This window comes from Alternaria atra (genome assembly GCF_907166805.1).
Source record: "Alternaria atra isolate CS162 genome assembly, contig: 35, whole genome shotgun sequence".
Classification (NCBI taxonomy): domain Eukaryota; kingdom Fungi; phylum Ascomycota; class Dothideomycetes; order Pleosporales; family Pleosporaceae; genus Alternaria; species Alternaria atra.
Genome location: NW_025091334.1, coordinates 1,158,563 through 1,182,312, shown reverse-complemented (window position 1 = coordinate 1,182,312; position 23,750 = coordinate 1,158,563). Strand labels below are relative to the sequence as shown.

Below are 23,750 nucleotides of genomic sequence, written 5' to 3'. Positions count from 1 at the left end.
GCACGCTAATGCGTATGCACTGCACATGCAGGGCACCTCTTCCGGCAACATCTCTGGCCTGCAAACATAAGTACCCAAGGAATCCTCCAGAATATGTATTCGGCATCTGGATATCTCGAGGAGGATAGACCACGGTTCTCTACTAACAGTCGCTTCTTGACTCGTCCTCTCCCAGGCAAATACATCCTAGGCAGCACTACCATTGTCTCATCTCAGCCTCCTCATCCACTCCGCCCTCTTGTGACTCTTTCAGAGGCTTACGCCAAAGTCACGCATAATATCTTGCGTGTGCCACTCACCACTGGCGAAACTACAAAAACAACCTTCCACCACCACTTGTGAGCTCTCGTCGCCGAGTGTTCGCAAGCTGTTGTTTTAGGAAGGACCGGCCAGGGAGCCGGAGAGCTAAACACCATTTTCGGTCACATCGCCTTTGTCAAGGTTGAATCTAGCGCTAAACCGGCACTACCCGTCCGACGTTCATCACTCCTTCGAAAGTTCAAGGATATCTTATTAATCATGCCTTCCTATCTACGAAGCGCTCCTCGTTCCTACTCGTTCCCACCGTGGGTCGAGACGGGCAATGAGGACACACATGAAAACGATCTTCCGGACATTGACGAAGATCCCTTCTCGCACTTCATCTCACCACCCATCACTGAAGCTGACGACCCGTATGAACTGTCGCTAAGCGCAGGCATCGACGTCCAGGAAGGGCCCCGCACAACCAAGTCTTCCAAGTTCAAGTCCAACGTGGCCAACAAATGGGCCAGATACGTCAAGCACAACCACGGCCAGCTTCACAACCAGTACCACGCACCTACCATCTATGAAGAGGAGGAAGAGTCTTTCATGGGCCTCGATGACGATCGACTGAATGATACGCCACATGTTGTGTCTCAACTTAGCCCTCCACGAATCCGCATCACTGAACCAGCCCGAGGTCGCGCACAAGATCTTGCAACTCGCAAACAACAAAATCGTCGCCGATACTCGCGCACACTATCTGGTCATCGCCACTCATGGCGGGAACCCAGCCCGGATCTATTCACTGTAGACGAATCTGAAGAGGAAGATGTCCCTGCGCTACGGCGCGCAAAAACTAGGAAGCCCAAGGATGGCGCGGAACGAAGAAGATCATCGACACGATCAAAGTCAAGAGCAAGAGTGGACTCGGTGACGGGAGAGTCAATATTGTAATCACGGAGAGGGAAGAAGTAGCAAGGTTGGATGCACAGCATTGCACGGCGTTGGTGGCCTTTTGACTTTACGCATACAGCATTGGGAGGCGTTTTTGGTATACCACGGGTTTGCATATTTTATGGTTACACGCATTGGGTGGTGTTTTACTGAGCATTTACAACTTTACTGGTTGCGTGCCGCGGCAGCATGAGATCGATCGAACAAACAAAACAAATTCCACTTCATAATATCTTAATGCGCAATTGCACACTTTCCATGGACATCAATTGCTAGTTTGGTCATGAAGAAGATTCCCCCGGCACGACTTCTTGTAACTAACCCTTCGAAGCGCGTATACTGTGTCAAGCACACGCAACCGGTCCCTCGCACCAAACGTGACTACTGCACACTAAAGCAAGCGTGCGGTACCGTGACCTCATGCCGCATAACCCACGATAGCGAAAACAACCAACAACCCAAATGTACCCCTCCACACCCTAACAGCGAACATCCCTCTTCGCGCGCTTACCGCTCCAACCCTGAAGCTTCCGAAAAACCTCCGCGGTGGTTTTCACAGAAGCTATCGGATCTATCGGCACCCGCTGCATCGCAAGAAGAGGCGAGGATTATCTTATCAACCAGCCCGCTCAATTTTTTTTCCTTTCCCTTCTCTTCTATTCAGCCTCACGATTTCCTGCAGTAGAGGGGATCGAGATTTTCGTTTGAAATTACCACAATGAGGTTTGGCTATACCGTTTTGTCGTATTCTTGCATGCAGCCTCGCGCATGAGCGCGTGCGAGAAAAACATTTACCGGCATGAAGTGTTTTCTGCGATCACCCCCTCACTTTTACCCATTCACGAAGCGCAGAGTGCCGAAATTCTTACAGAAAAGAAGTGTTTTCTACCGCGCATCTTGCACGCGAAACGGAGCGATTGCGGTGATCTACTTGGCTTAGCTGTCCCGAAGTTGACATGATGTGACATGACATAACCTGACCACTTGTCATGTCCATGCTGTTCCATCTCCCAGGGACGGCAGACCCTGCGTTTTGGGGTTTCCCTTTGACCCTTTCATCTAGGCGGGCGATCTTGGAGTGCCGTAAAGGGTCACGCGGCGGGCTTTGATCTGGGGTCGGCAAAGTTAACCATGCTACTGAATCATGAGGCTGGCTGGCGTGGTTTCGCAGGCGGGGCCTCTTTTTGGTGTTTCTCGTTACGAAGGTAGGGTGGGGTGGGGTGGGGTGTAGGTTGGGCATGTGGTCTGTGTTTGGGGAGAGAAGAGTGGCTTTCTGCGTAGACGGGCCGAGCTTGTGGGGTTATTACTGTACGCCATGTCTTGGATTGGTGGACGAGTAGGAGATATAAGGTTGTGTATCCGAAGGCGTGATGATCTTGTTCGATGCGATCGCAGAGAACTTGGTGTGCGGCATGTTGAACCGCGGAGGCATGAGATGATGCGCAAGAGATTGTCATGTCGAAGTACATGTCGTGCGCAGCGCTGCAGCCGCGTGGCTTTGTGGTCGACGCAGGGCAATGACAACAAGGAAAGCCGATCTATCTGGCGTCTCGCTAAGTGGACCACAGGCTGGGGAAGCTTAGGCGTGGAATGAGCAGGCTAGGTTTCGGGATGCATTGGAAGAGAGTGGAGAAGATGTCGCTACAATGATCGAGGAAGGGAACATGTTCGTTAGCTAGGTACAGTCCTTGCTGCAAAACACACAATAAAGATGGTGTTTGCAAGGGAAAGGCCATCCTCTTTGGACGAGGGACTCGTACAAGCAATCCTCGTGCGCGTGCGCGTGATTGGTTCCAGCCTAACGCGTCTTGATGACGTCGTTACCTGAGACGCGACTCGAGCTTTGATGAACCATGCACCACATGCATCTGCATCAACCCTCATCACCTCAACCCCCTCGAGTACCATCATGCCGCGTCTAGACGAAGACACGCAGCAAACTCTCCGCAATGCAGAGCAAGGAATCAAGAGGCGAACAGCGGGTGCCTGGGACAGTTTCAGCAACTTCGCTCTACGTGACAACGTGCTCGAGGTAGCTGTTGGATTAATGTAACAACACTCCAACAACAACAAGACACTCACATCTGCCGTACTGACGCGAACTACTAGCCTCGCGGCCTCCTTCACCGCCTGCGCAAACTCCCTCGTCTCCTCCATAATCCTACCTATAATCTCCCTCTTGCCTTTTCTCTCCCGCAACCTCGATTCCAAGTTCGCCATCCTGCAATCCGGGCCCAACTACAACGTCTCCATATCCAACGGCTACAACACGCCCAAGCAAGCCATCGACGACGGCGCCGTGGTACTGGCTTACGGTGATTTCCTAGACAAGATTGTTAGGTTTTTGGCGATTGCGTTGGCGCTTTGGGTGGTCGCGTTGGCGTACTCGAGGAGCAGTGGGGATAACATTGTGAAGAAACAGGTCAAGTGTAAATTTTGTAGAAAGTACATTAGTGAAAAGGCGAAAAGGTGTGTCAACTGTACTAGCTGGGTGGATGGGAGGGAGGACAGAGGGTAGTAGGATAGCGCTTCTATCTGGGGATGCGTATTTTAACGTCGTTTTCTGGATTTGGAAGTGGTGTAGATGATGTACATCCCATGACTTAACCCTCCAAAAACTTGGCAACAAACTGCGCAACCTCTACTGGCCTCTCCACCATAGGCAAGTGTCCCGCACCATCAACCACCTTGAGTTCAACACCACTACCCAGCTTATCCGCCATATTCTCCTTCATAGTCTTGGGCAGTACACCGTCACCAGCACCCACCAAGAACGCGCCCTTGCCCTTGTACCCAGCCATCTTCTCCCTGATATCATACTGGTGTAGCGCTTTGACCGAATCACGGAAACCAGCAAGGGAGTTTGTCTTGACCATGTCCTTGACGCGTTGAATCTTCTTCGCCAGCTCCGCATCGTCGTAAGATTCCTTGACGAACCAGCGACGGACTGTCACCTCTGCGAGCTCTTCGCCGACAATGGGCTCACCTGATGAAGCTTTCAAACCTTCTTTCTCAGCGACGGCGACACGCTCGTTCCAGGCGTTGGCGTTGGAGGGAGGGGCGAAAGCATTGGTGTCACAGCCTATGAATGCTGAAATGCGCTCTGGGTAAGCGAGACCTGCGTTGAGTGCTGTTGCGCCGCCGAGGGAGACGCCTACGATGTATGCTTTCTTGACACGGAGCGCGTCGAGCAGTGCAATCACGTCGTCCGTGAGTGTGTGAACTGTGATGGGCGCCGTAGATTCTGATGGCAGGGCGTGGCGTCCACGAGTGCTGTATCGGAGGATGCGGTACTTGTTGTTTGTGGCTTTTGCGAACTCAGCAACGAAATCGTCCCAGATACCGTAATCAACAAGTATACTGTTCGAGAGAACGAGTAAAGGCGCATTGGGATCGCTTGAGCCTTCGAGACGGTATGGGAGCTGCACACCATCTTTGGTTGTAACGAAGCTCTCAATCACCGGTCGCTTGTCTGGTGTTGTATGCGCTGGATATGTCTTGACCATCCCCTCTGTGTTCTCCGCTGGTACTGTGTCTTTACTCGCCAGACTTTGTAGGTCGCGCTGCGCAGCCCCAAACGTGTAGTACAAATCATAAACTCTCCTTTTCCTCTCTTTCACAACATCTTTGTAGATCTTGTCGCACCATTCAGTTGTGGTAGCAGCCTTGAACTCCGGCCCTCCTAGCCCATTTTGCGGCGCGTACTCATGAAGCGCGAGGTATTCTTTCTCTGACTTGTGTCCACTCTCTAGATCCAGGTATGATGTAACAAATCTTCTAGTACGCCTCCATCCTGGGACCTTTTGTAGAAGCGGCACGTGCTCTTCGTCATACCACTTCTTCAGTTCTTCTTCCTTGTCAGCACCGTCTTGCAGCGCAAAGCTGACTGCAATCATGACGTTCTTCTCTCCTTCATTTTCTACTTTCTGTAGGTCCTTGAAATCATTGCCTTTCCACTCTCCGAGCAAGTCATATGATCGCCTGTCTACGAATATCTGCTTCATGGTATCTCGTTCACGTTGCGACTGCACTGGTGCACTCCGAAGCTTCGTATACGGTTCCCTGGTCAGCCATTCAAGCTCGTCGAAGTCGTAGATGGCCATCCACTCTGGTTTGTCTTTGGAACCGGATGCATTCTCGAGGTCGGTCGCGCGATAGCGGAAGCCGTTGTTGCAGAAGGGAAGACGGAGACGGTTAGGGCCGTGTTCGTTCTGGTACCTTGGTGGAAAGAGCGTCAGGTGCGATCGTGAGGAGGTAAGAATACAGCTGTGGAGGGTCAACTTACCAATCGTGAAACTGTGCCTCAGGCAAGCCCTCCTTGGGCTGCATCGTCACGTACAAGATGCCTGGTGTTGATTTGGATGCCATGATGTCTTTTGGTGCGGGGGAGCTGTAACTTCAGTGTGAGTGTGGCAAGCAGCAGGTAATCAACGGATCAAAGGTAGAGGATAGAATGTGTTTAGATTTGATCAATGCAACTATGCTACTCCAATTCCCTCGTGCGAACCATGACGAAGTTGGGGAAAGAAGAGCTTCCCCGATGACATTTGCCGGCTGGCGTTAGTTCGGGCGACGGCGCTACCGATGCCCCTCATTCTTCCGAGGCTGAACATAGACCCGCCACTACCACGCTAAGTTTCGGGACGTGGAGGACCATTAGTATTGAAGACTGTTGAAGTTTATGCAAATGTACTGCATACAGCAAATTTGAGCTGCCGGCATATTTGATTCTACCCAAGAGTGTCCACTACAGACAAACATGCTGCTTGCCTGCATCGACCTAGTCATACCAAATAGCGTTCATACCAAAGCCTTTCTCGCCAATCTCCAATCTCGCGACTCGTGCCAGAAACTCATCGTGCCACCTGTATATCTCCACGCCGCCCTTCTCATCGTCCGTAAGCGCTAACCACTCATCTGACCATGGGCATGGCGATACAGCGTTCGAGTGGCCACCAGAGGTCGGCGTAGGGTTGAGGCAGATTTGTCGCTCAATGGCTCCTGATGGGGCGATCTTGAATGCAGCAATGTAACCGGTGAGGGAGAAGGAGTTGGATCGAGAGGTCGCGAAAAGGTAGTTTGAGGATTTGGTAAGGAAGCAAACATCGGAGCGGTACATGGTGTTTGCATTGGGGATACCTAGGATTCTCATTTAGCTTTTGAAGTGATCAGGGTTGAATGAAAGCCTTACCGGGTGGGATCAATGGGTACGTCTTGTGTGTGTAGACAGGCAGTTTGGTTTGTGGATCAATCACATACTCGCACAGCCGGTTCCCAGCCTCCATCAAGGCATATAGGTAGTTGCCTGATGGATGCATCTCTACCCATCTCGGATGGTCTTTCGGTGCGGGAGCCTCGGTGAAGCCTACTGTTTCTAGCCTACCTTCATCATCTATCTTCTTATGACACCACACTCGGTTTGCCCACATGTCCGCGCTGTAGAGATAGGTCTCAGATGGATCAAAGACCATGCCATGGATGGCAGTCCTGTCGCAGTACTCAAAGTTCTGGATGTTTTCTTTGATATGTCCAGAGGAGTTGACCGAGAAGATGTTGCCGTAGCCGGCATAGTCATAGAACGGATTGCAGTATACGGCGTACGGAGGCTTCTGAGCGGGAAGGAGGAAGATGGCGCGTGTCTTTGTGTCGGCATCATTTGCTTTGGCTACGGAGCTTCTCAGTACTGGCATCGAGTCTCCATGTCGTATTACTCACGATGTCCGCCCATGGGAAAGCTTCCTGTATGCACAATCTCGCTTGGGCTCTTTACTTCGTGCGAGCTCCATTTCTTCATCGAAGCACCATAGATGTTCTTCCTCTTGTGCTGTTTCTCTGGTGATCAGCCATTGTTGGTCGCACCGACTTTCGGGAGTTGCGCGCATACGTCAAAAGCCATCCAACTTATAGGCTCATCTTCTGGAATCTCCGTCTTCTTCACCAGCTCCAACTTGAGTGTTTCATCGTCGAACGCGACCGTGATTATCACACCCGGCGGCGTCCAAGTGCCAATCATAAGATGATGTTTGACCATATTGGCGGTTACTTGTTTTGGCGGAAAGGGTCTTTCTTGTCAGCGAACAAGTTGCATGAGAAGCTGCAGCGATGGGATGTTTGCCGGGTCTGCCCTCCACTTCCCAATAATTTGGCCATCGCGTCGCGTCGTCGAAGTTCCGGGGTCTGCTCCGAAGGCGGGGCACGCGTGCGGATGACGCTACATACGAGGGAAAAACGGCGGGTAAGTTCTCTTCCACATCGGCTCTCTTTTGATTCGCCAATCCAGTCAGGTCAAGGCGGGGCAGCCGTCGCGACATGGCGCAACCTTCGGCACTATGGCTGCTCGCGCTCACAGCACGCTCAGAAGCCGGTAGAGCATGCCGCCAGACAGCTTTGACAAAGTCTCGCCTGATGCGCGGCTAGAAAGACGGCCATTGCTAAGGCCATCGCTTCGGTTGGCTGCGGATGGCTAGATTCCAGGTAGTATTTATTAAGCTGCTTGTGCCCCCGGACTTTGATGTTTGACTGCATTGCTCTACCTCCAACATCTTCTTGATACCCTTTGTTGCTTGATATACTATATTCCTACACACTCAAAATGGACCCAAACACACAAACAGCGCCTCAGGTTCAGGAGAATGGCTCGCACCGTTTCGATCCCAACTTCACCGACGCCGTCATCAACGCCATTGGACCAAATGTGCCAGACAGGACGCGATTTGTCATGGGAAAGCTCATCAGGCACCTGCACGACTTCATCCGCGAGGTTGAGCTGACCAACGAGGAGTGGTTTGAGGGTGTGCGATTTGTAAATTCCATTGGCAAAACCACAACCAGCACCCGCAATGAGGCGCATCGTATTTCAGATGTTCTAGGTGTAGAATCGTCAGTTTCCAAACTCGAGAGCGGGCTTAAGCATCATACTGACTTGGACACAGATTGGTCGACGAAATCGCACACAAGCACATCAACGAGTCTGGCGAGACACCCACCTCATCCACAATCCTCGGTCCCTTCTGGTCACCGCACTCGCCCTTCCGCGATCTTGGCGACACCATCATTCGCAACTCACATCCCGATGGCCAGACAACTCTCATGCACGGTGTAGTCATGGACCTCGACACCAAGAAAGGCATCCCCAACGCAGTCATCGACATCTGGCAAGCGAGCGCAAATGGAAAGTACGATTTCCAAGATCCCGAGAACCAGGAGCCAAACAACTTGAGGGGAAAGTTTACTACCAACGAAAAGGGCGAGTACTGGTACTACTGCTACAAGCCAACTGCCTACTCGCTGCCTACTGATGGTATGTTGAACCCCAAAGACCTTGTACGAAGATCGCTGACACACAACAGGCGCCGCTGGCCAACTCTTCAAGACTCTCGACCGCCACCCCTTCCGCCCCGCGCACATCCATCTCATGGTTTCAGCCGAGAACTACAAGCCACTCATCACACAATTATACCCCCGCGATGACCAATGGGTCACCAACGACACTGTCTTTGCAGTCAAGGACGACCTGCTGCTAGACTTCAAACCCAGCAACGACCCCAAGGCGAAGCTCGACTTGACATACAACGTTACGCTCGCACCGGCTGGCAAGAAGACAAGCAGATTGGAGGGCATCCCTAGGTTGCCGAATGTGTTTGATGAGCAGAGCAGGTTGTAAATCAAGTGATCTTTTTTGCGGCGTTACATGTGTATATATTTCATATAGCGAGATCTACGGAAAACTACGCCTAAATGAATATTTAATCGAATGTTCTCTCTCACAACTTGATCTTGGTAGAATAAAAGCCATGGCTGTCGCCGTTTCTACAGCTGACATTGCCCAGCGTTGCATATCTTGCTATTCCAGATACCGGAAAGCATATCCGTAGTAGTCCCTGCAGGTGCATGAGGTAAACATTATAAATCTCTCGATCTTGCCGTGCTTTTCGACCTCCAATGTCCCTCCGCCCACTTCTCTCAAACCTCTTACGCCCTCAACCTTGTCCCATCCTACGCAACATCGGCCTACGATCCTTTACTTCAACAACCTCACCGAAGATGCGCGTCCCCTACGCCCCAAGTGAGCCCCCAAGTGAAGAAGCTCGCCCAATTTACGAGCGCATCGCCGAACGACGAAAGCCCCGCCCCCTCATCCCCCTCGACCTCGCTCTCCTACACAACCCCGCGGTAGCAGACGGTTGGAACTCTTTCATCGGCGCAATCCGCACCAAGACCAGCTTACCCGCCAATCTCAAAGAGCTAGCCATAAGCCGCATTGCCGTGCTAAACCACGCAGTCCACGAATGGGACGTACATGCCGCTCTGGCGTTGAAAGCAGGTGTTTCCAAACAAGTGCTACAGACTATCTTTGATTTACCTGTTACGAGACATGGGGATGTGGAGAGGGAAGGGTTGTTGGGTTTTAGCAAGGAAGAGTATGCGGTCATGGTTTATACGGATCAGATGACTGTGGGTGTGCAGGTTGAGAATAGTGTTGCGGAGATGGTTAAGGCCGTGCTTGAAGACACCATGGTTGTTGAGTTGACAGCGACGGTTGCAGCGTATAATGCCGTGAGTAGGTTCCTGGTGGCACTGGATGTGGGAGAATGCAATGGCAGGCGCATGAAGGGCGTTGATGAGCTTTGAAAGGTAGATGACAATGCAGATGTTCATGGATACATGTGAATGGCGAGCGGAATTGCGCCGCTTCCTCTTCCCCAGACGCTAGCCTCTCCGCAATAGATGAGTTAGGAAGGTGCCTCGGTCCATCAGCCGTCGCAAACCGAACTTTGTGCCTTTGGTCAAGCATGTCACCACATTCTTCTTCCTCGAAGAATTGTTTTCCAATTTTCTGCTTTCTGTAGCAAATTACAACAACAATGGCGTCTCTAGCCCCCCGTCTCCTCACACGCAGCATCCGCCAAACACGCATCCGTCCCGCCGCCGTCCTCTCCACCACCACCCGCTACGCATCAACAAAACACCCCAAAGCCTTCACACCACCCACCCAATCCGACCTCGACGAACTCCGTGACTCGGTCCGTGATTTTGCTCAGCGAGAAATCCCCGAAGAGCTCGCCGCGCGCACCGACAAGCAGAATGAATTCCCAAACGAAATGTGGCAGAAGTTTGGCGAAGCCGGCTTCCTGGGCATCACAGCCGACGAAGAGTTTGGCGGACTAGCCATGGGATACCAAGCACACTGCGTTGTTATGGAGGAGCTATCGCGGGCGAGCGGTAGTATAGGATTGAGCTACGCGGCGCATAGCCAGCTGTGCGTCAATCAGCTGATGTTGAATGGCAATGCTGAGCAGAAGAAGAAATACCTACCTGGTCTGATCAGTGGGGAGAAGATTGGAGGACTAGCTATGAGTGAGCATAGTGCGGGGAGTGATGTTGTTAGTATGAAGACGACGGCTAAGGAGGTGGATGGCGGCTATCTGCTCAACGGAACCAAGATGTGGATTACGAATGTACGTCCCTCACCATAGGTCTTTTGGAGAAGAAGAGGCATACTAACACAAGACCTGCAGGGCCCAGATGCACACGTAATAGTCGTCTATGCCAAAACCGAACCCGATGCCGCTTCCAAGGGCATCACAGCCTTCATCCTCGAGACCTCCACCAAGGGTTTCAGCGTCGCGAACAAACTAGACAAACTTGGCATGCGCGGCTCCAACACCGGCGAACTCGTCTTCGAAGACGTCTTCGTCCCCCGTGAGAACGTCCTCGGCGAGATAAACCGCGGTGTCCGCGTCCTGATGGAAGGCTTGGATCTCGAGCGCCTCGTCCTTTCCGCAGGACCTCTTGGTCTCATGCAAGCTTCCCTCGACAACGTTCTTCCTTACACACATCAAAGAAAACAGTTTGGCATGCCGATAGCACATAACCAGCTTGTGCAGGGCAAGCTAGCGGATATGTACACAAAGTACCGTGCCAGTCAGGCATTCACGTATAGCGTGGCGCGCGCAGTGGATGAGTCGCATGCTAGCCCTGATATCAAGACACAGGACTGCGCAGGAGCGATCCTGTATGCCGCAGAAAGAGCGAGTGAGGTTGCGGCTGATGCGGTGCAGTTGATGGGTGGCATGGGATACATGAATGAGGTCCCTGTGGGAAGGATATTGAGGGATGCCAAGCTGTACGAGATTGGTGCTGGAACAAGTGAGGTGAGGAGAATGGTTATTGGACGGGCCTTCAACAAGGAGTGGAAGCAAGAAATATGAGGATCAGAAAGGTAACGAGGTCATGTGCATGAAAATAAAAGTTAAATACCCGTTCTGAATCATCTATAGAAACGCAAAGCATGTTCACCTTCAAATGATGACATGGTATCCACCAGGTACAACCACCCAGCCAAACACACTCTCTAAATGTTGCTTCGTTTTGACCGACGTATAAACTAGAATCATAATCCCCTTCTCAATCCTTTAAAAGTATTCACATTAATCCTGATCCATCGTAACCTTCCACATCACGTTCAACCTCATACTTCGGCTGATCCTCATGCTTTAGCGACTCCAAATCAATATACCGACACGTAAGCGCAAACCGTAGCTTATCCCCATGTTCTACACTATGTTCATAATATTTCTGTACGTCCGCACCATGCATGGCGACAATATCGCCGTGTCCGAGCTGCATGGTCAGCGCATCCCTCGCGGTACCTCTGTTGTTGAGTCCCAACCAACTCCTTAGGTATCCGCTTTCTCCTCGCACTCTATGCCTTGGTGCCTGACTTCTTGAGAGCATCCAAAGTAGAAGAGGTGATGAAAGTGAAGAGGGCTGCCAGTGCGGAACGTCATTGAGGGACGCACTTACTGTACTATGTCACAAGAGCCACTTCGAGCGCATATGGTAGCCATGGCTGAAAAGAATCACAACTCTCACAACCCCTGACTATACTTTGGTCGCGAATCTGCAACTTTATTCTCTGTGCTCATGTCGCTGAGTGGTGGGTCGTGTTTTGCTGTCTCCGACCTAACCCCGATGCTAAGCCCCTATGGGCCATGACCTCGGTAAGGTACCCCAGTTTCTCCACATCTCGGGGCTGGCATAGCTATCGGCTACGAAGATAGACGGCACCCGACGATGCTAACGTCATTCAGGAAGATGGGCGCATGCGTTAAAGCTGGAGCAACGATTCCTTCTTAGAATTCTCCCTGCATCGCCAATTGAGGCTTACTATATATGTGCGTACCTGGATCTCTCTCAAAGCTTTGCGCATAGCTAACAGACCCTTAGACACCGCCCAACATGCCTTTCAATCCTCCTTCATGGGTGCCGAAGCTTCCCTTCGACCCGCCGGACTCGATTCCCATTTGCGACTTCATGCTAGATGAGCACTATGGCCGTCATCCGCTCGGCTACTCGAATAAGCCCTTCATCTGCGGACTAACTGGGAAGGCATACACATGCTTGGACATGCGAGACCGTGTTGACTATCTCGCGCGCGGTCTGGCAAAGGAGCTTGGCTTCCACCCAAACGAGGCGACTGAATGGGACAAAGTCATCGCCGTCTTCTCCGTCAATACGGTAAGCACGTCTTGGCTGATGGGTTTATGGTGATGCTAACGTTGGGTAGATCGACACACTTCCATTGGCATGGGCCACGCACCGACTGGGTGGTATCCAGTCACCCGCCAATGCCGCATACAGCGCCGCTGAACTCGAATACCAACTGAAGAACTCTGGCGCAAAAGCCCTCTTTACCTGTGTCCCTCTATTGGAGACTGCACGACAAGCAGCGAAGAACAGCGGTATCCCCGAGAACCGCATATACATACTCGAGGTGCCGGAATCATTTGCTGGAAAGAAGACACCAAAGGGGCTTAAGACAGTGGACGACCTCATTCGTGAGGGCGAGAAGCTTGATCGTCTGCCACGGTTGAACTGGAAGAAGGGCGACGGTGCTCGGCGAACCGCGTTCCTGTGCTACTCTAGCGGTACCTCTGGATTACCCGTAAGTAGCGAATGCCCTCCATATACATGCAAGTTCATACTAACGTTCTGCGCAGAAAGGTGTCATGATCTCACATAAGAACGTCATCGCCAACACAAGTAAGACGCCTCGAATTCACATAGAACCGTAGCTAATCACAAACAGTGCAAATCACGACCTATGAGAAGCCTTACAGAGACACCATCATCAAGGATGTACGAATCCAGTCCGATTATACTGAGATCGCCCTGGGCCTCTTACCCATGTCACATATCTATGGTTTGGTCGTCATTTGCCATGCGAACGTCTACCGTGGAGATGGTGTGGTAGTGCTTCCCAAGTTCGAGTTCGCATCAACCCTACAAGCGATTCAAGACTACCAGATCAACTCGTTGTTTTTGGTACCACCGATTATCATCTTGATGACCAAGAATAAGTCTCTACTAGACAAGTACGATCTCAGCTCTGTGTGGTCGATCTTCACGGGTGCCGCACCTTTAGGGCAAGAGACGGCCGAGGACCTTTCCAAGCTGTTCCCCACTTGGAAGATTCGACAAGGATACGGCCTCACTGAGACGTGTACCGTTGTTTCATCATCTTCCCCCGATGATATCTGGTTCGGCTCTTCCGGCTCTCTGCTACCGAGCACTGAGTGCAAGATTGTGACTATCGAGGGTGTTGAGATTACCGGCTATGACCAGCCTGGCGAGTTGCTGGTCAAATCTCCTTCGGTTGTGCTGGGTTATCTGAACAATGACAAAGCCAACGCGGAAACATTCCAAGATGGATATATGCGTACCGGAGACGAAGCTGTATTCAAGAAGGGGCCGAATGGACACGAACACGTCTTCATCGTCGATCGTATCAAGGAACTCATCAAGGTTCAAGTACGGACTACACTTGTTATATGAAACGACAAATGCTGACAATACCTTAGGGCCACCAAGTCGCACCCGCGGAGCTTGAAGCACACCTTTTAACACATCCTGCTGTAAATGACTGCGCCGTTATTCAGATCCCCAATGAGAAGACCGGAGAGGTACCAAAAGCCTTCGTCGTCAAATCGCCATCAGTCGGTCTGGAGGAGAACGACCGTATCCTCGCTCGTGAGATCCAGAAGCATGTCGAAGAACACAAGGCGCGATACAAGTGGATAAGCGGTGGTATTGAATTCATTGACGAGATACCGAAGTCGCCATCAGGAAAGATCCTACGGCGGCTGTTGAGGGATAAGGAGAAGGAAAAGAGGAGGCAAGCAGGTAGCAAGTTGTAGGAGAGGAGCCCATATTGATGCAGTCTTCCATCGTTTTCGCGATGTTTGTTGTGAGTGGTCACTACGTTGCTGTTGTTTTTGACGCAACCAGATACCATCAAGAACGTTATATACATAGCTAGCCACAACCAAGACATTTAGAGTTGTTCCAGCAACGCTTCTTGTGATACATGTAGTACTTGTGTTGCCCAAAATGTTGGAGACGTGCGCAAAACTTTTCTGATTCGTCTTGGTGTAGGGCTGGACTGATGAACTACCACTGCTGTCTTCTTCTACTTCTACCACAAGAATTTGTCCCCTCTTCCCGTTACAAGTCTGATCCAGGCGTCTACAAGCTACAATCCTCAGCAATCCATTTGCCAACCTCCACTCGCCAGCTTACATCTCTTCCGACACACAGCAACGCCCACTAGGAAGAGATAATCGTTTCTAATTCACAGTCCCCGCAACTCCAAAGATTACCGAATGCACGCTGGCTATACTGCACCAGAATCGAAGCAATACAAGAACAATTCGAATGGGTGCAACACAAGACTACTGACATTGTATTCCCATACTTGTCCTTTTCGAGGATTCCGTACGGCGGCCTCACATGCATCTGGATGGCTAGTAATTGTCGCCCGCGACGCTAGTAATTACCACGGATGTGGTTACTAGAAGTTAATCGTTGTTGATATTTTTCTCCTACCTAAATTAAGGGTTGGTATCCTTAGAAGGGGTTATAGCGTGAATGAGGAAGAGCAACTGTTCCTCATTGCTAATAGTAGCTTGTTACCACTGCCGACTCACATCCGAAGACTCACTGATTTGAATAGAGAGTTCTGAGAAGAGGGGACGGTTTCCAAAAGAGGAACACGCCTAGTACCCTCTGAAGTACAAGATGCCGTCAGCCACGGAAAGATCGAAAGCGATAACTGGATCGGCCTCCGATTAACGAATGGCAGCCCATGCCCTGTTCTATCAATCGGTTCGTACCACGGATGGCAGGTTTTCCTCCTGTAGCAACTTGTTTGCATTGAGGAGCTGATTACCCCAGCCAAGGCAAAAGCTGTGCACTTCTAAGGTGCGTAATTTCTTTCTTGCCTACTACAATAGCATGCAGTAAGTATTACGTATCCAGATACACAACCTTGGAGCCTACATTGCTGTCAGACTTTGTATATCTGTACATATTAAGCTGTTGTAGGCTGCAGAGCTTTATTATCTCTGCACACATCTAGGTTCTTCTTCGTATTACGTATGATGGTCCCTGATCTGTCAAAGTGGGTATAGTGCCACTGCATCATCCATACCTCTCGAGAGCTATATTCATCATAACCACGTTTTTGATCTCTATCGTTTTTTACAACTCGATATAACATTTACAATTTTATGCTTTGTCATCAAGAGCGGCTCGGTGGTGTAGTTGGTTATCACGTCAGTCTAACAACGACAGTTGTTTCTGTACACTGAAGGTCCCGAGTTCAAACCTCGGCTGAGTCATCTGTAATAGCTACACATCGTGTAGCAAGTTGCTTTTTGTTGTTGTGGAAGACTTGTTTGTGATGGAGGAGTTTGTCAGGTTGAGATTTTTGTGCTCGAAATTTTGGACATGATGAGAAAGGCTACATAGAAGCACATCAACATTCAAGTGCAGTACATAAACTATAGCAATATAGCGATATATTCTGCACGATAGATCAACACTTTTTTTTGCTTTCGGGGGTAAAATGTGTGGTAACTAAGGTGGAGACAAAAAAAGGCGAAACTTCGGCAGTCGAATCTCAAGAACGCGATGCGACAAGCCTTTGCATGCAGAATGCAGGCAGAAATGATAGAGTTATAGATTAATCTACGGTATGCAAGCAAGTCTACGTGTTCATCTATGTGCGATACGATTTTGTTTGGGCTGCTGCATGTTGAAGTGGCCAAAAATTAATCTTGCTAATCCGCAACCACGAAACCACGCCCCACCTCCATTCCCTTCTCTTCTCTATCTACCCAGAGCCTCTATTTCAGCAAAAAGAAGGTCTTGCCCGGAATCGAACCGGGGTTGCCGGAAGACACTAATCACGTGATCAGAATCCGGAGTGATAACCGCTACCTGGATGGTTATTAGCGGGGGCAAGTTGGAAGTGGATGTTGATCGACATACACTACAAAACCGATTGTAAGCGCTTTTGCTTAACTGATTGATGGTGCAAGAAGAAAATCATACGGTATATATCGACAGTACAAATTGATGGGCTTGAGAAAATGCTAATCGGGCACACCAGTCCACGATAGTGGGGTTGTGGTGAGAATTTGCAGAGGGGTGGAGTTCAGCTACCTCAGTATGGGCGAGGACGCCGATGTACACCGGGCGTCGAATGGAACGGTTACTTCAGTATTACGACATTACACAGACACATAAGGTCTGATCATAGTGGTATTGATTGTAGCATTCTTTGCAAACTATCAACTTCAACCAAGTGCCCTGGAGCTGGCCTCTTCCTAACCACGGAAACCCTCCACGACCAAGTAGCGAGTGAGTGAGATTCGCCCAGACTACAACGCCCTACCAAGATAAAGTGGATATAAAACTCTGGTGCAAGGAAAGGACACAAAAAGGAGATAAAAGGCGCTAAAAACCCATATGGTAAAGGTAGCGAGGGGTATCAAGGGTGCGCAACTGCGAAAGCCGGCTTGGAGAAGAAACATTACAAATAGGCGGTATAGACGATATGATGTGCGCGAGCACGACCGTTTTCTAGCCTTGGAATAAGGCCCCTAGGGTATGTTGAGCGAGTGAGGGAATACAAGAGTATGAGAAATGAAGTGACAACAAGGAAAGGTGCAGTCGAGGTGAATGTGCCTCCGCAGTGATGACGTCGAGTCGTCTGGGACGTAGCCCTAGTAGTAAGGAAAACACGAGAAGATACAAATGAGAGACTGAAGAATAACCCAAAGACAAACAGAGCAACACAACAATCGATCGGCCGTAAGGCATGCCCGTCACACATGAGCGAGTCGTAAGTGCAGTGCGTTCTCTTAGAAACCGCGGAAAGGATCGTTAGAGTCAAAGTCGAATAGACCGCCGCCACGATTGGATTGGTCGCGTGTGCTGGCACTCCATTGGCTGCTGCCACGACGACGACGGTGCTGCATATGCGGTGCTCGTCCGCTGTAGCTGCTCAGTTGCTTTGGGTCACCGAGAGCGTTGTCGATGAAAGCTTCCATGCGAACGGTGCCCATGGTATCGAAGAAGTGTTGACGAGTCGATGTGCTGGCCTCTGATGTTCGAGAGCTCATAGCGCCGCTGTTGGGGTTGTAGACCGATGAAGGTACTGATGGGGGTACGCCAGCACTATACATATCGGAGGAGACGTTTGAGTACACAGACGGTACGTGTTGGTGTGAGAAACTGCGAAAGGGGACACTTGGAGGAGGTGCGCTTGGTCCGGTGGAGCTTCTCTTTCTACCGTGTTGAGGGCCACGAGGAATAACAGGAGGACTGGCAGCGTCTGGCACAACTCCTTCAAACCCAGAGAGAGAGGGTAGACTGGGCATTGGTTCATCCTGAGACGCATATCGAGCCATAACCGGATTGGTCCTGCCCTTGGCAAGACGCACAGAATCCTGAACGCGGCTACGGCGGAGTGTTGCGCCCTGCTGACGTTGTGGTTCGTCGACTGGCGGTGGTACAGGCGGCAAAGATCCAAGATCTAGCATCGGTGCGCTCGAGTGGGCGAGGAAGGAAAGTGCTGTCAGCCACAGGTAATGACGTTCGCGTGATGAGGTAGTGAACTTGAGCGCACGGGCAGGAGTGAGGATAAGGATGGAGCGGTTGAAAAGAGTCTCGTTCTTGGGAGGGGGGCAGTTGTCGGCAACATCAAGGACAGACTGGATGACGACTGGTGATGTGTTAGTACAGACAAGGTTATAGCGGGACTTGAAGAACTCACGCTTGCGACCACTCTTCCCCATCAATGCAGAACCAGTGGTTGGCTGCTTGCTACTCCACAAGATGGCTCTCTCGTACGGTGAGATCCAGACCCAGCGCTTGTGTCTTACACCATGGTTGGCCAACGAAGCCTCCTCTGCTGCGCGACTGACATCTGCCGGCGTGTCAGGACCGCCAAAAGCCTTCCTCTTTCTGACGTATTTCCACATGAACTCTCCAATCATGGCTGCAGCGATTGCATCGACCACACTAGTGTGTGATACCGAGCTGTTGGTGGACCCATTGGCTGTATAAGCCGTTGCTGCAGTGGCTGTCGATAGTTGGTGTCGGTGGCGGAAGCCACTCGCGCTCACAATGTCGCTTGGTAGTGGAGGTATTGAAGATGTGTCGGCATTGCTTGGAGTCGCGGGCAGTGTGGGTGATCTGCTACGGGAGCGTGTACCCTTGGATACAGGAGCAGCAGATCGCACCTTGCGTAGACTATCTTTCCGCTGATGCTTGACGCCATACGGACGGCGGCCGGCATATGAGCCACTGTTGCGAGGCGTTGGGCTCTGCGAGCCCTCACTCTTGCTCACTGGCTTGTTGCGCGAGCTTGATCGAGTAGGCACTGGGAAGGGTGGCTTCGGGATGTGGTTACTAGAGCCTAGGCTTCCAATACTGGGGCTACGAGAGCGGGCATGAGCTGCAGTACTGCTTTGAATCATTGCAGATCGTCGAATGCTGGGCTGGCGGCTGATCGAATTGCGCTGTGTCTTGCCAACTCTCGAAGGCTTCTCTATCGAGCTACGCTTAGATGCTAATGAGACGCTGTTGACGGAGTCCTCTGATGGCCTGGACATGGGTGTAGTTTCCTTGTCTTCTGGGACCGGCGTAGGAGGGTTCACTGGCCGTCCACTCTTCGCGTTACGCGACGACAGCATTGGAGTAGAGAATGGTCTGTAGTCATCGTCGCTCAGATCGGCTTCTTCATCCTCTTCATCAGATGAGGGGCCATCAAACCCGGCGAAGAGACTGCTTGTGCGGAAAGGCCGGTTGAGTACGTCTGCATGAAGCTGACGAGACAAAGGTCCATTGTCGTTGTTTCCGGGGTAACGATTCTCAATCTTCTTCTCGGCAGCCTTTTCGAGACGAGCGATGAAGTCCTGACGAGTTGTTGACTTCAGAGTAGTGTGCTCTGTGTCGCTCGAAGCAGAATGGTGAGAGTCTTTCTTTGCGACCTTACTCTCAGCCTCGGGCGTTCCAGGCTTGGAAGATATGGCGGAGGGAAGGAGATGCGCAGGGAGCTTGACAGGTCTCTGATCGATTCTGATTGGCTCAGTCTGCATGGCAGTTGAGCGCATCGGGGCTACAAGATCGCCGCTCGTCTGAGTTGACACAGTCTTGGTGCCGGGAGGAAGGATAGGAGCTCTCGGCGACGAAGGAGCGGACGTAGGAGCATGGATGGCAATTGAAGGAATTGTGATCGGGGTCGGTAATGGAGCTTTCTTGGGCGTCTCAGGCACAGTTTCAGGCTCTACCAGAGGGTCTGTTTGCGTGGCTGTAGATACGAGCTGAGGTGGTATGACAGGTGGCAAATGTGCTTTTTCTGTTGGCATAGGGATCCTGGGAGTAGGCGGCGGGCTTAGAGGCTCAACGGTTTGTACCGAGCTTGAAGTCGTAGTGCAAATTTCAGGGCTGGCTTGGCTGGGTGGACTAGAGGCCAAGGGTACTGAAACACGCTTCCGGCTCTGATTCGCTTCAATCTCAGCTGCAGTGGATGAGAAATCGTTCGACTTCATCGGAGCGGATGGTTCAATCGTTAGTGGTGCCGCTTCAACCATAACAAGCTTCGTAGGTGAGGGTGGAGGCGATGGTTGAACGCCTGTGTCAACATAGATTGGTCGTGTTGGCGGGAATACTAGAGTGATATCGCGAGGCGTTAGTGTTACAGATGATTGAACCGTTTCATACGACGACTTCCGCGGCTCGGTATCTTCGGCTGTCATAACAGGGCTATCCCGGGCAGCCTGCTGGGTGTCGTTGCTCAATCCTAGGATGCGTTTTGCTTTTTCGTCTGGTAACATCGACATTCGGGATTCGCGAGCTCTTCTTGCCCGCATTTCATTTTCAGGAAAATCATCCGAATCGAGCTCTAGTTCATCCAGTTCCTCGTCTTCTTCGTCGAATATAAGCTCGTCTGCCAGACTCATACCGTTGCCTCGGAAGTGTCCATCGGAGCTCATCAAAGACATTCGATAGTTGCGTCCAATACTCTTGTAACTGCTGCTGCTTCGGTTTCTCGAATGACGGCCAAGGCGGGTGGACGATCTTCGCTGTGGTGACGACCGTACGCTTCCTGTATCACTATCCGGTATACCAGTATCCCGGCTTGGATCATCTGCCTCACTTTCCACACCAGCGTCCTCATTGGCAGCTTCGTGTATAGCGATCTCATCCAAAAGCATCTTTAACCGTGTTTCTGACACATGAACGCGTCGCTCCAGAATTCGTTTTTCACCTGCCCACTCTTCCTTTTCTCGGGCCCACATGTCGTGCACCTTGGTCGAATCGTCATCTTGACTTCGTGTTCTCTTCTCTGCTGCTGCTAGCTTCTCCCGCAAATCCGCGTTAGTTTCCTTGAACTTGTCTCTTTCACCTGCAATCTCTTCTAAAGCGGCGAGTGTTTCGGTCTCGAAGTGCTGGAGCTGGCGTTTGGCTGATTTGCTTTCCTTGGTAGACAATGACAGCTGCTTTGCAAGGGAGTCATTGTCTGTGCGGGCGGTGTGCAAACTTGTCTCCAGGTCATCAATGAACCTATGTTTTGAATCAAGCTCCCGACGGAGGTTCAGGATCTCAGAAACCAGATTTGCGTGCAAGGTTGGAGTAAAGCGACGTGGGTCTAGAACCGAGATGTTCTCGTCGTTGGCAGCATCTTCGGAGCTAAAACTGTGGTCTGGTGGGAAGGGAGGCGGCGAACTAGGAATGTCACTCCCTGGCGTGTCGTATTTTGAAGTCGTCCGCGATAAGGAACTGTATGGAGTTCCAACCGGTGTAGGTAGGGGATGGTTGGTAAGGAAGGTCTCCTGGTCTGAAAAGTAGTCGGTAGACATGGTTGGAGGTACGTAACTCAGTCGGCGGGTTGGTATTATATACTGAGGTGTTCAGAACCACAACGAAGTGGTGCTGTAGGTACGTAGAATCTAACACATGCCTGTAACGGGATCAGCATACAGTCAAGACTAAATAGGTTGTCTTTGGTGCTGTGATAGGGTTTGTGTCCACGAAGACTTGGTTGACGCGTCTCCTCAACCAAGCTATACAACAATCATGACAGTACCAACCTCCAACATGCGTGACAATGAACCACGTACCGGTCGAGCCTTTTGTACCGCAACCAGGTATTGGAAGTCTTGCCACTTAGAAAAACACAAGTCGAGTTATATAGCAATAAGAGCGTCGGATCGTATTACGTGGGGCAGGTATATCGATGGTAAGGCAGTGTTCGGATGGTGTCTGTTCTGCAGCAAATGTCAGTACCAGGTAAATCCGAACTTCGATTACAAACTAGATAGTCGAACTTACAGTTGAAGGAATGACGTGAATAGTTGGCGATGGTCGACAGATGCAGAAACGTCGCTCAATTCATTGATACATGCGATGAGAATGAGATGAGGAAAGCGACTAACGGCGCAGGCTAAAACACTTTTGATGGCAAGAAAAGAACTGTCAAGCAACGGGCAGCGGGCCCTACAAGAAAGATACCCGTGTGTCGTCAACGGCACGGAGCGTAAGGAGGAGAGAGAGGGACAAGGCACAACTTGAGCATGAAATCGCTGTGATCGCCCATGCATCAGCTAGGATCCCGGAACTCAGGCACAATCCCGCACAGTCCATTGGGGAGGCGGAACTATGGCCAAAGGCGCGAATAGGATCCATAGGATCAATCAAACCCCATCTGTGCCTGTCAAATTTGTTTCGATGTCCGAGTCCATTTGCTTATGCACGTCTCCGCACTAGCGAGCACAAGTATCCCTGCATGCAGACTCAGCCCAGGATCCCCTGTACTACAAGCACACTATTGGCTCGAGCCCGCCCGCTTTCCGCTTTTCAGGCAAGTTTCATTGGCTGTGCATTTAGGTCCAACGTTCCCTCAAATGCGTCCCGCGACGACGGCCAATGCCTTAGCGAATTGAAGGAAATGACCCGACAAGGGGCAGGTGGTAACGAATGCGGGTGGTAACGGCGTTGGTGAAGGGGGTGCGCCCAGAGAGCATTAGCAAATGTGAGGCGTACGTTCATACCAAGTCCTGGAGAGCAGTTGGCTTCAAACAGAAGTCGCGTCGCGTCCACGGTAATTTGCAAGGTGATTATTGTCGCCGTCCAAAGCTCCACAAAAGGCTCGCCTCATCAGTAACTCTGGACTACTTCTGGCGCTGATGATGAGCCGTGACTGGGAGTTTCAGCCTCTTGACCACGCCGCACACTTGGCCCTCCGAGGAAAGCTTTAGACAATGTGGCACGTTCGTGTCCCGGTCCGAGCTATCACACTCGCGATGGCGCCCAACGATCGGGTGCGCAGGTGCGTAACCGTTATGTTACAGCCTGTAATTAGAACTTTGATCTTCATACTTTGATATTGTTTCGGCCTGACAGTTTGGTGTCTCTGAGGTCTCTCAAAAAGGGGATGTATGTAGGCTACCGAAATGGTAGTCAGTTGCATGAATGAGTAGCCTTATCCTGTACTGCCGAGTCAGGTGAGAGAAGAGGGTTTCCTACTTTGAGACGAAAGGATGAGTCCGTGCACTCTTGGCGGTACAAAGGAGCCGAACTCGAGTCCAGATCGACGACGCAATTCTCCAAGCTGGAAATGCCGAATGACTCCAGCCTCAACTTCCTTTTTCAAAGTTGCCTGATCACAATGCCATGCCAAAGCAGAGGCGTCATATCCATCAGTCATGGACAGCCGAGGCAGCTAGAAGGAGATATCGACACGCGTGAAAGTTGAAGATCCTAACATCATAAGGACCATCTACTTACCCCAACAAACTCAAGAGCGAAGCGGCGCTACCATGACGTGAGACCTCTGGCCAGGCTGAGCCTGCTAGTTGAGCAATCCCCCGCAGACAGGATAGACACAGTTTGAAGGCACGTTCAAGATGTGATTGAGTGACGTTTCGTTGAGCGCCTCCTAATAAACAGCCTTGCCGGGTGGTGGAGATATTCGGGGACCCATTATTCCTGAGTCCCATCGGGCAAAGTGTCGATTTGGTATGCAGGTTGCGATAGTCTGCAAGGGAAATATGGTTCAGCAGCGGAGAGTGGACCTGATGTGCGGACAGCTGCAGGGCGCTATGTGTCCGTCTGCAATCAGCAGAACATTCCACGATTCCCACTGATGTGCGACATACCAGCTTACGATTCAACAACCAAAGATTGTATGCCTCATC

At 51.1% G+C, this 23,750-nt stretch overlaps 8 protein-coding genes across 8 annotated transcripts; 5 read left to right on the top strand and 3 right to left on the bottom strand.

Moving 5' to 3' along the window:
• Positions 1-519: 519 nt before the first annotated feature.
• Positions 520-1,200, top strand: ALTATR162_LOCUS11296 (uncharacterized protein; the record flags this gene model as incomplete). The annotated part of the gene is made up of 1 exon (XM_043318938.1): positions 520-1,200. One exon carries the CDS (start codon positions 520-522, stop codon positions 1,198-1,200), a length of 681 nt encoding a protein of 226 aa, XP_043174873.1.
• A 1,909-nt stretch (positions 1,201-3,109) lies between these two features.
• On the top strand, positions 3,110-3,718 carry ALTATR162_LOCUS11295 (uncharacterized protein; the record flags this gene model as incomplete). The annotated part of the gene is made up of 2 exons (XM_043318937.1): positions 3,110-3,249; positions 3,310-3,718. 2 exons carry the CDS (start codon positions 3,110-3,112, stop codon positions 3,716-3,718), a joined length of 549 nt encoding a protein of 182 aa, XP_043174872.1.
• An 85-nt stretch (positions 3,719-3,803) lies between these two features.
• On the bottom strand, positions 3,804-5,568 carry ALTATR162_LOCUS11294 (uncharacterized protein; the record flags this gene model as incomplete). Its single annotated transcript, XM_043318936.1, has 2 exons — positions 3,804-5,418; positions 5,486-5,568. The coding sequence occupies 2 exons, from the start codon at positions 5,566-5,568 to the stop codon at positions 3,804-3,806; spliced, it is 1,698 nt and encodes a 565-aa protein (XP_043174871.1).
• A 412-nt stretch (positions 5,569-5,980) lies between these two features.
• On the bottom strand, positions 5,981-7,231 carry ALTATR162_LOCUS11293 (uncharacterized protein; the record flags this gene model as incomplete). The annotated part of the gene is made up of 4 exons (XM_043318935.1): positions 5,981-6,339; positions 6,392-6,865; positions 6,916-7,024; positions 7,085-7,231. 4 exons carry the CDS (start codon positions 7,229-7,231, stop codon positions 5,981-5,983), a joined length of 1,089 nt encoding a protein of 362 aa, XP_043174870.1.
• A 561-nt stretch (positions 7,232-7,792) lies between these two features.
• Positions 7,793-8,863, top strand: ALTATR162_LOCUS11292 (uncharacterized protein; the record flags this gene model as incomplete). Its single annotated transcript, XM_043318934.1, has 3 exons — positions 7,793-8,079; positions 8,133-8,500; positions 8,550-8,863. 3 exons carry the CDS (start codon positions 7,793-7,795, stop codon positions 8,861-8,863), a joined length of 969 nt encoding a protein of 322 aa, XP_043174869.1.
• Positions 8,864-9,243: 380 nt separating this feature from the next.
• ALTATR162_LOCUS11291 (uncharacterized protein) lies at positions 9,244-9,831 on the top strand (the record flags this gene model as incomplete). Its single annotated transcript, XM_043318933.1, has 1 exon — positions 9,244-9,831. One exon carries the CDS (start codon positions 9,244-9,246, stop codon positions 9,829-9,831), a length of 588 nt encoding a protein of 195 aa, XP_043174868.1.
• Positions 9,832-10,064: 233 nt separating this feature from the next.
• ALTATR162_LOCUS11290 (uncharacterized protein) lies at positions 10,065-14,399 on the top strand (the record flags this gene model as incomplete). The annotated part of the gene is made up of 8 exons (XM_043318932.1): positions 10,065-10,658; positions 10,719-11,349; positions 12,340-12,377; positions 12,430-12,720; positions 12,770-13,147; positions 13,203-13,245; positions 13,292-14,013; positions 14,064-14,399. The coding sequence occupies 8 exons, from the start codon at positions 10,065-10,067 to the stop codon at positions 14,397-14,399; spliced, it is 3,033 nt and encodes a 1,010-aa protein (XP_043174867.1).
• Positions 14,400-17,408: 3,009 nt separating this feature from the next.
• On the bottom strand, positions 17,409-21,413 carry ALTATR162_LOCUS11289 (uncharacterized protein; the record flags this gene model as incomplete). Its single annotated transcript, XM_043318931.1, has 2 exons — positions 17,409-18,271; positions 18,323-21,413. 2 exons carry the CDS (start codon positions 21,411-21,413, stop codon positions 17,409-17,411), a joined length of 3,954 nt encoding a protein of 1,317 aa, XP_043174866.1.
• Positions 21,414-23,750: the final 2,337 nt, after the last annotated feature.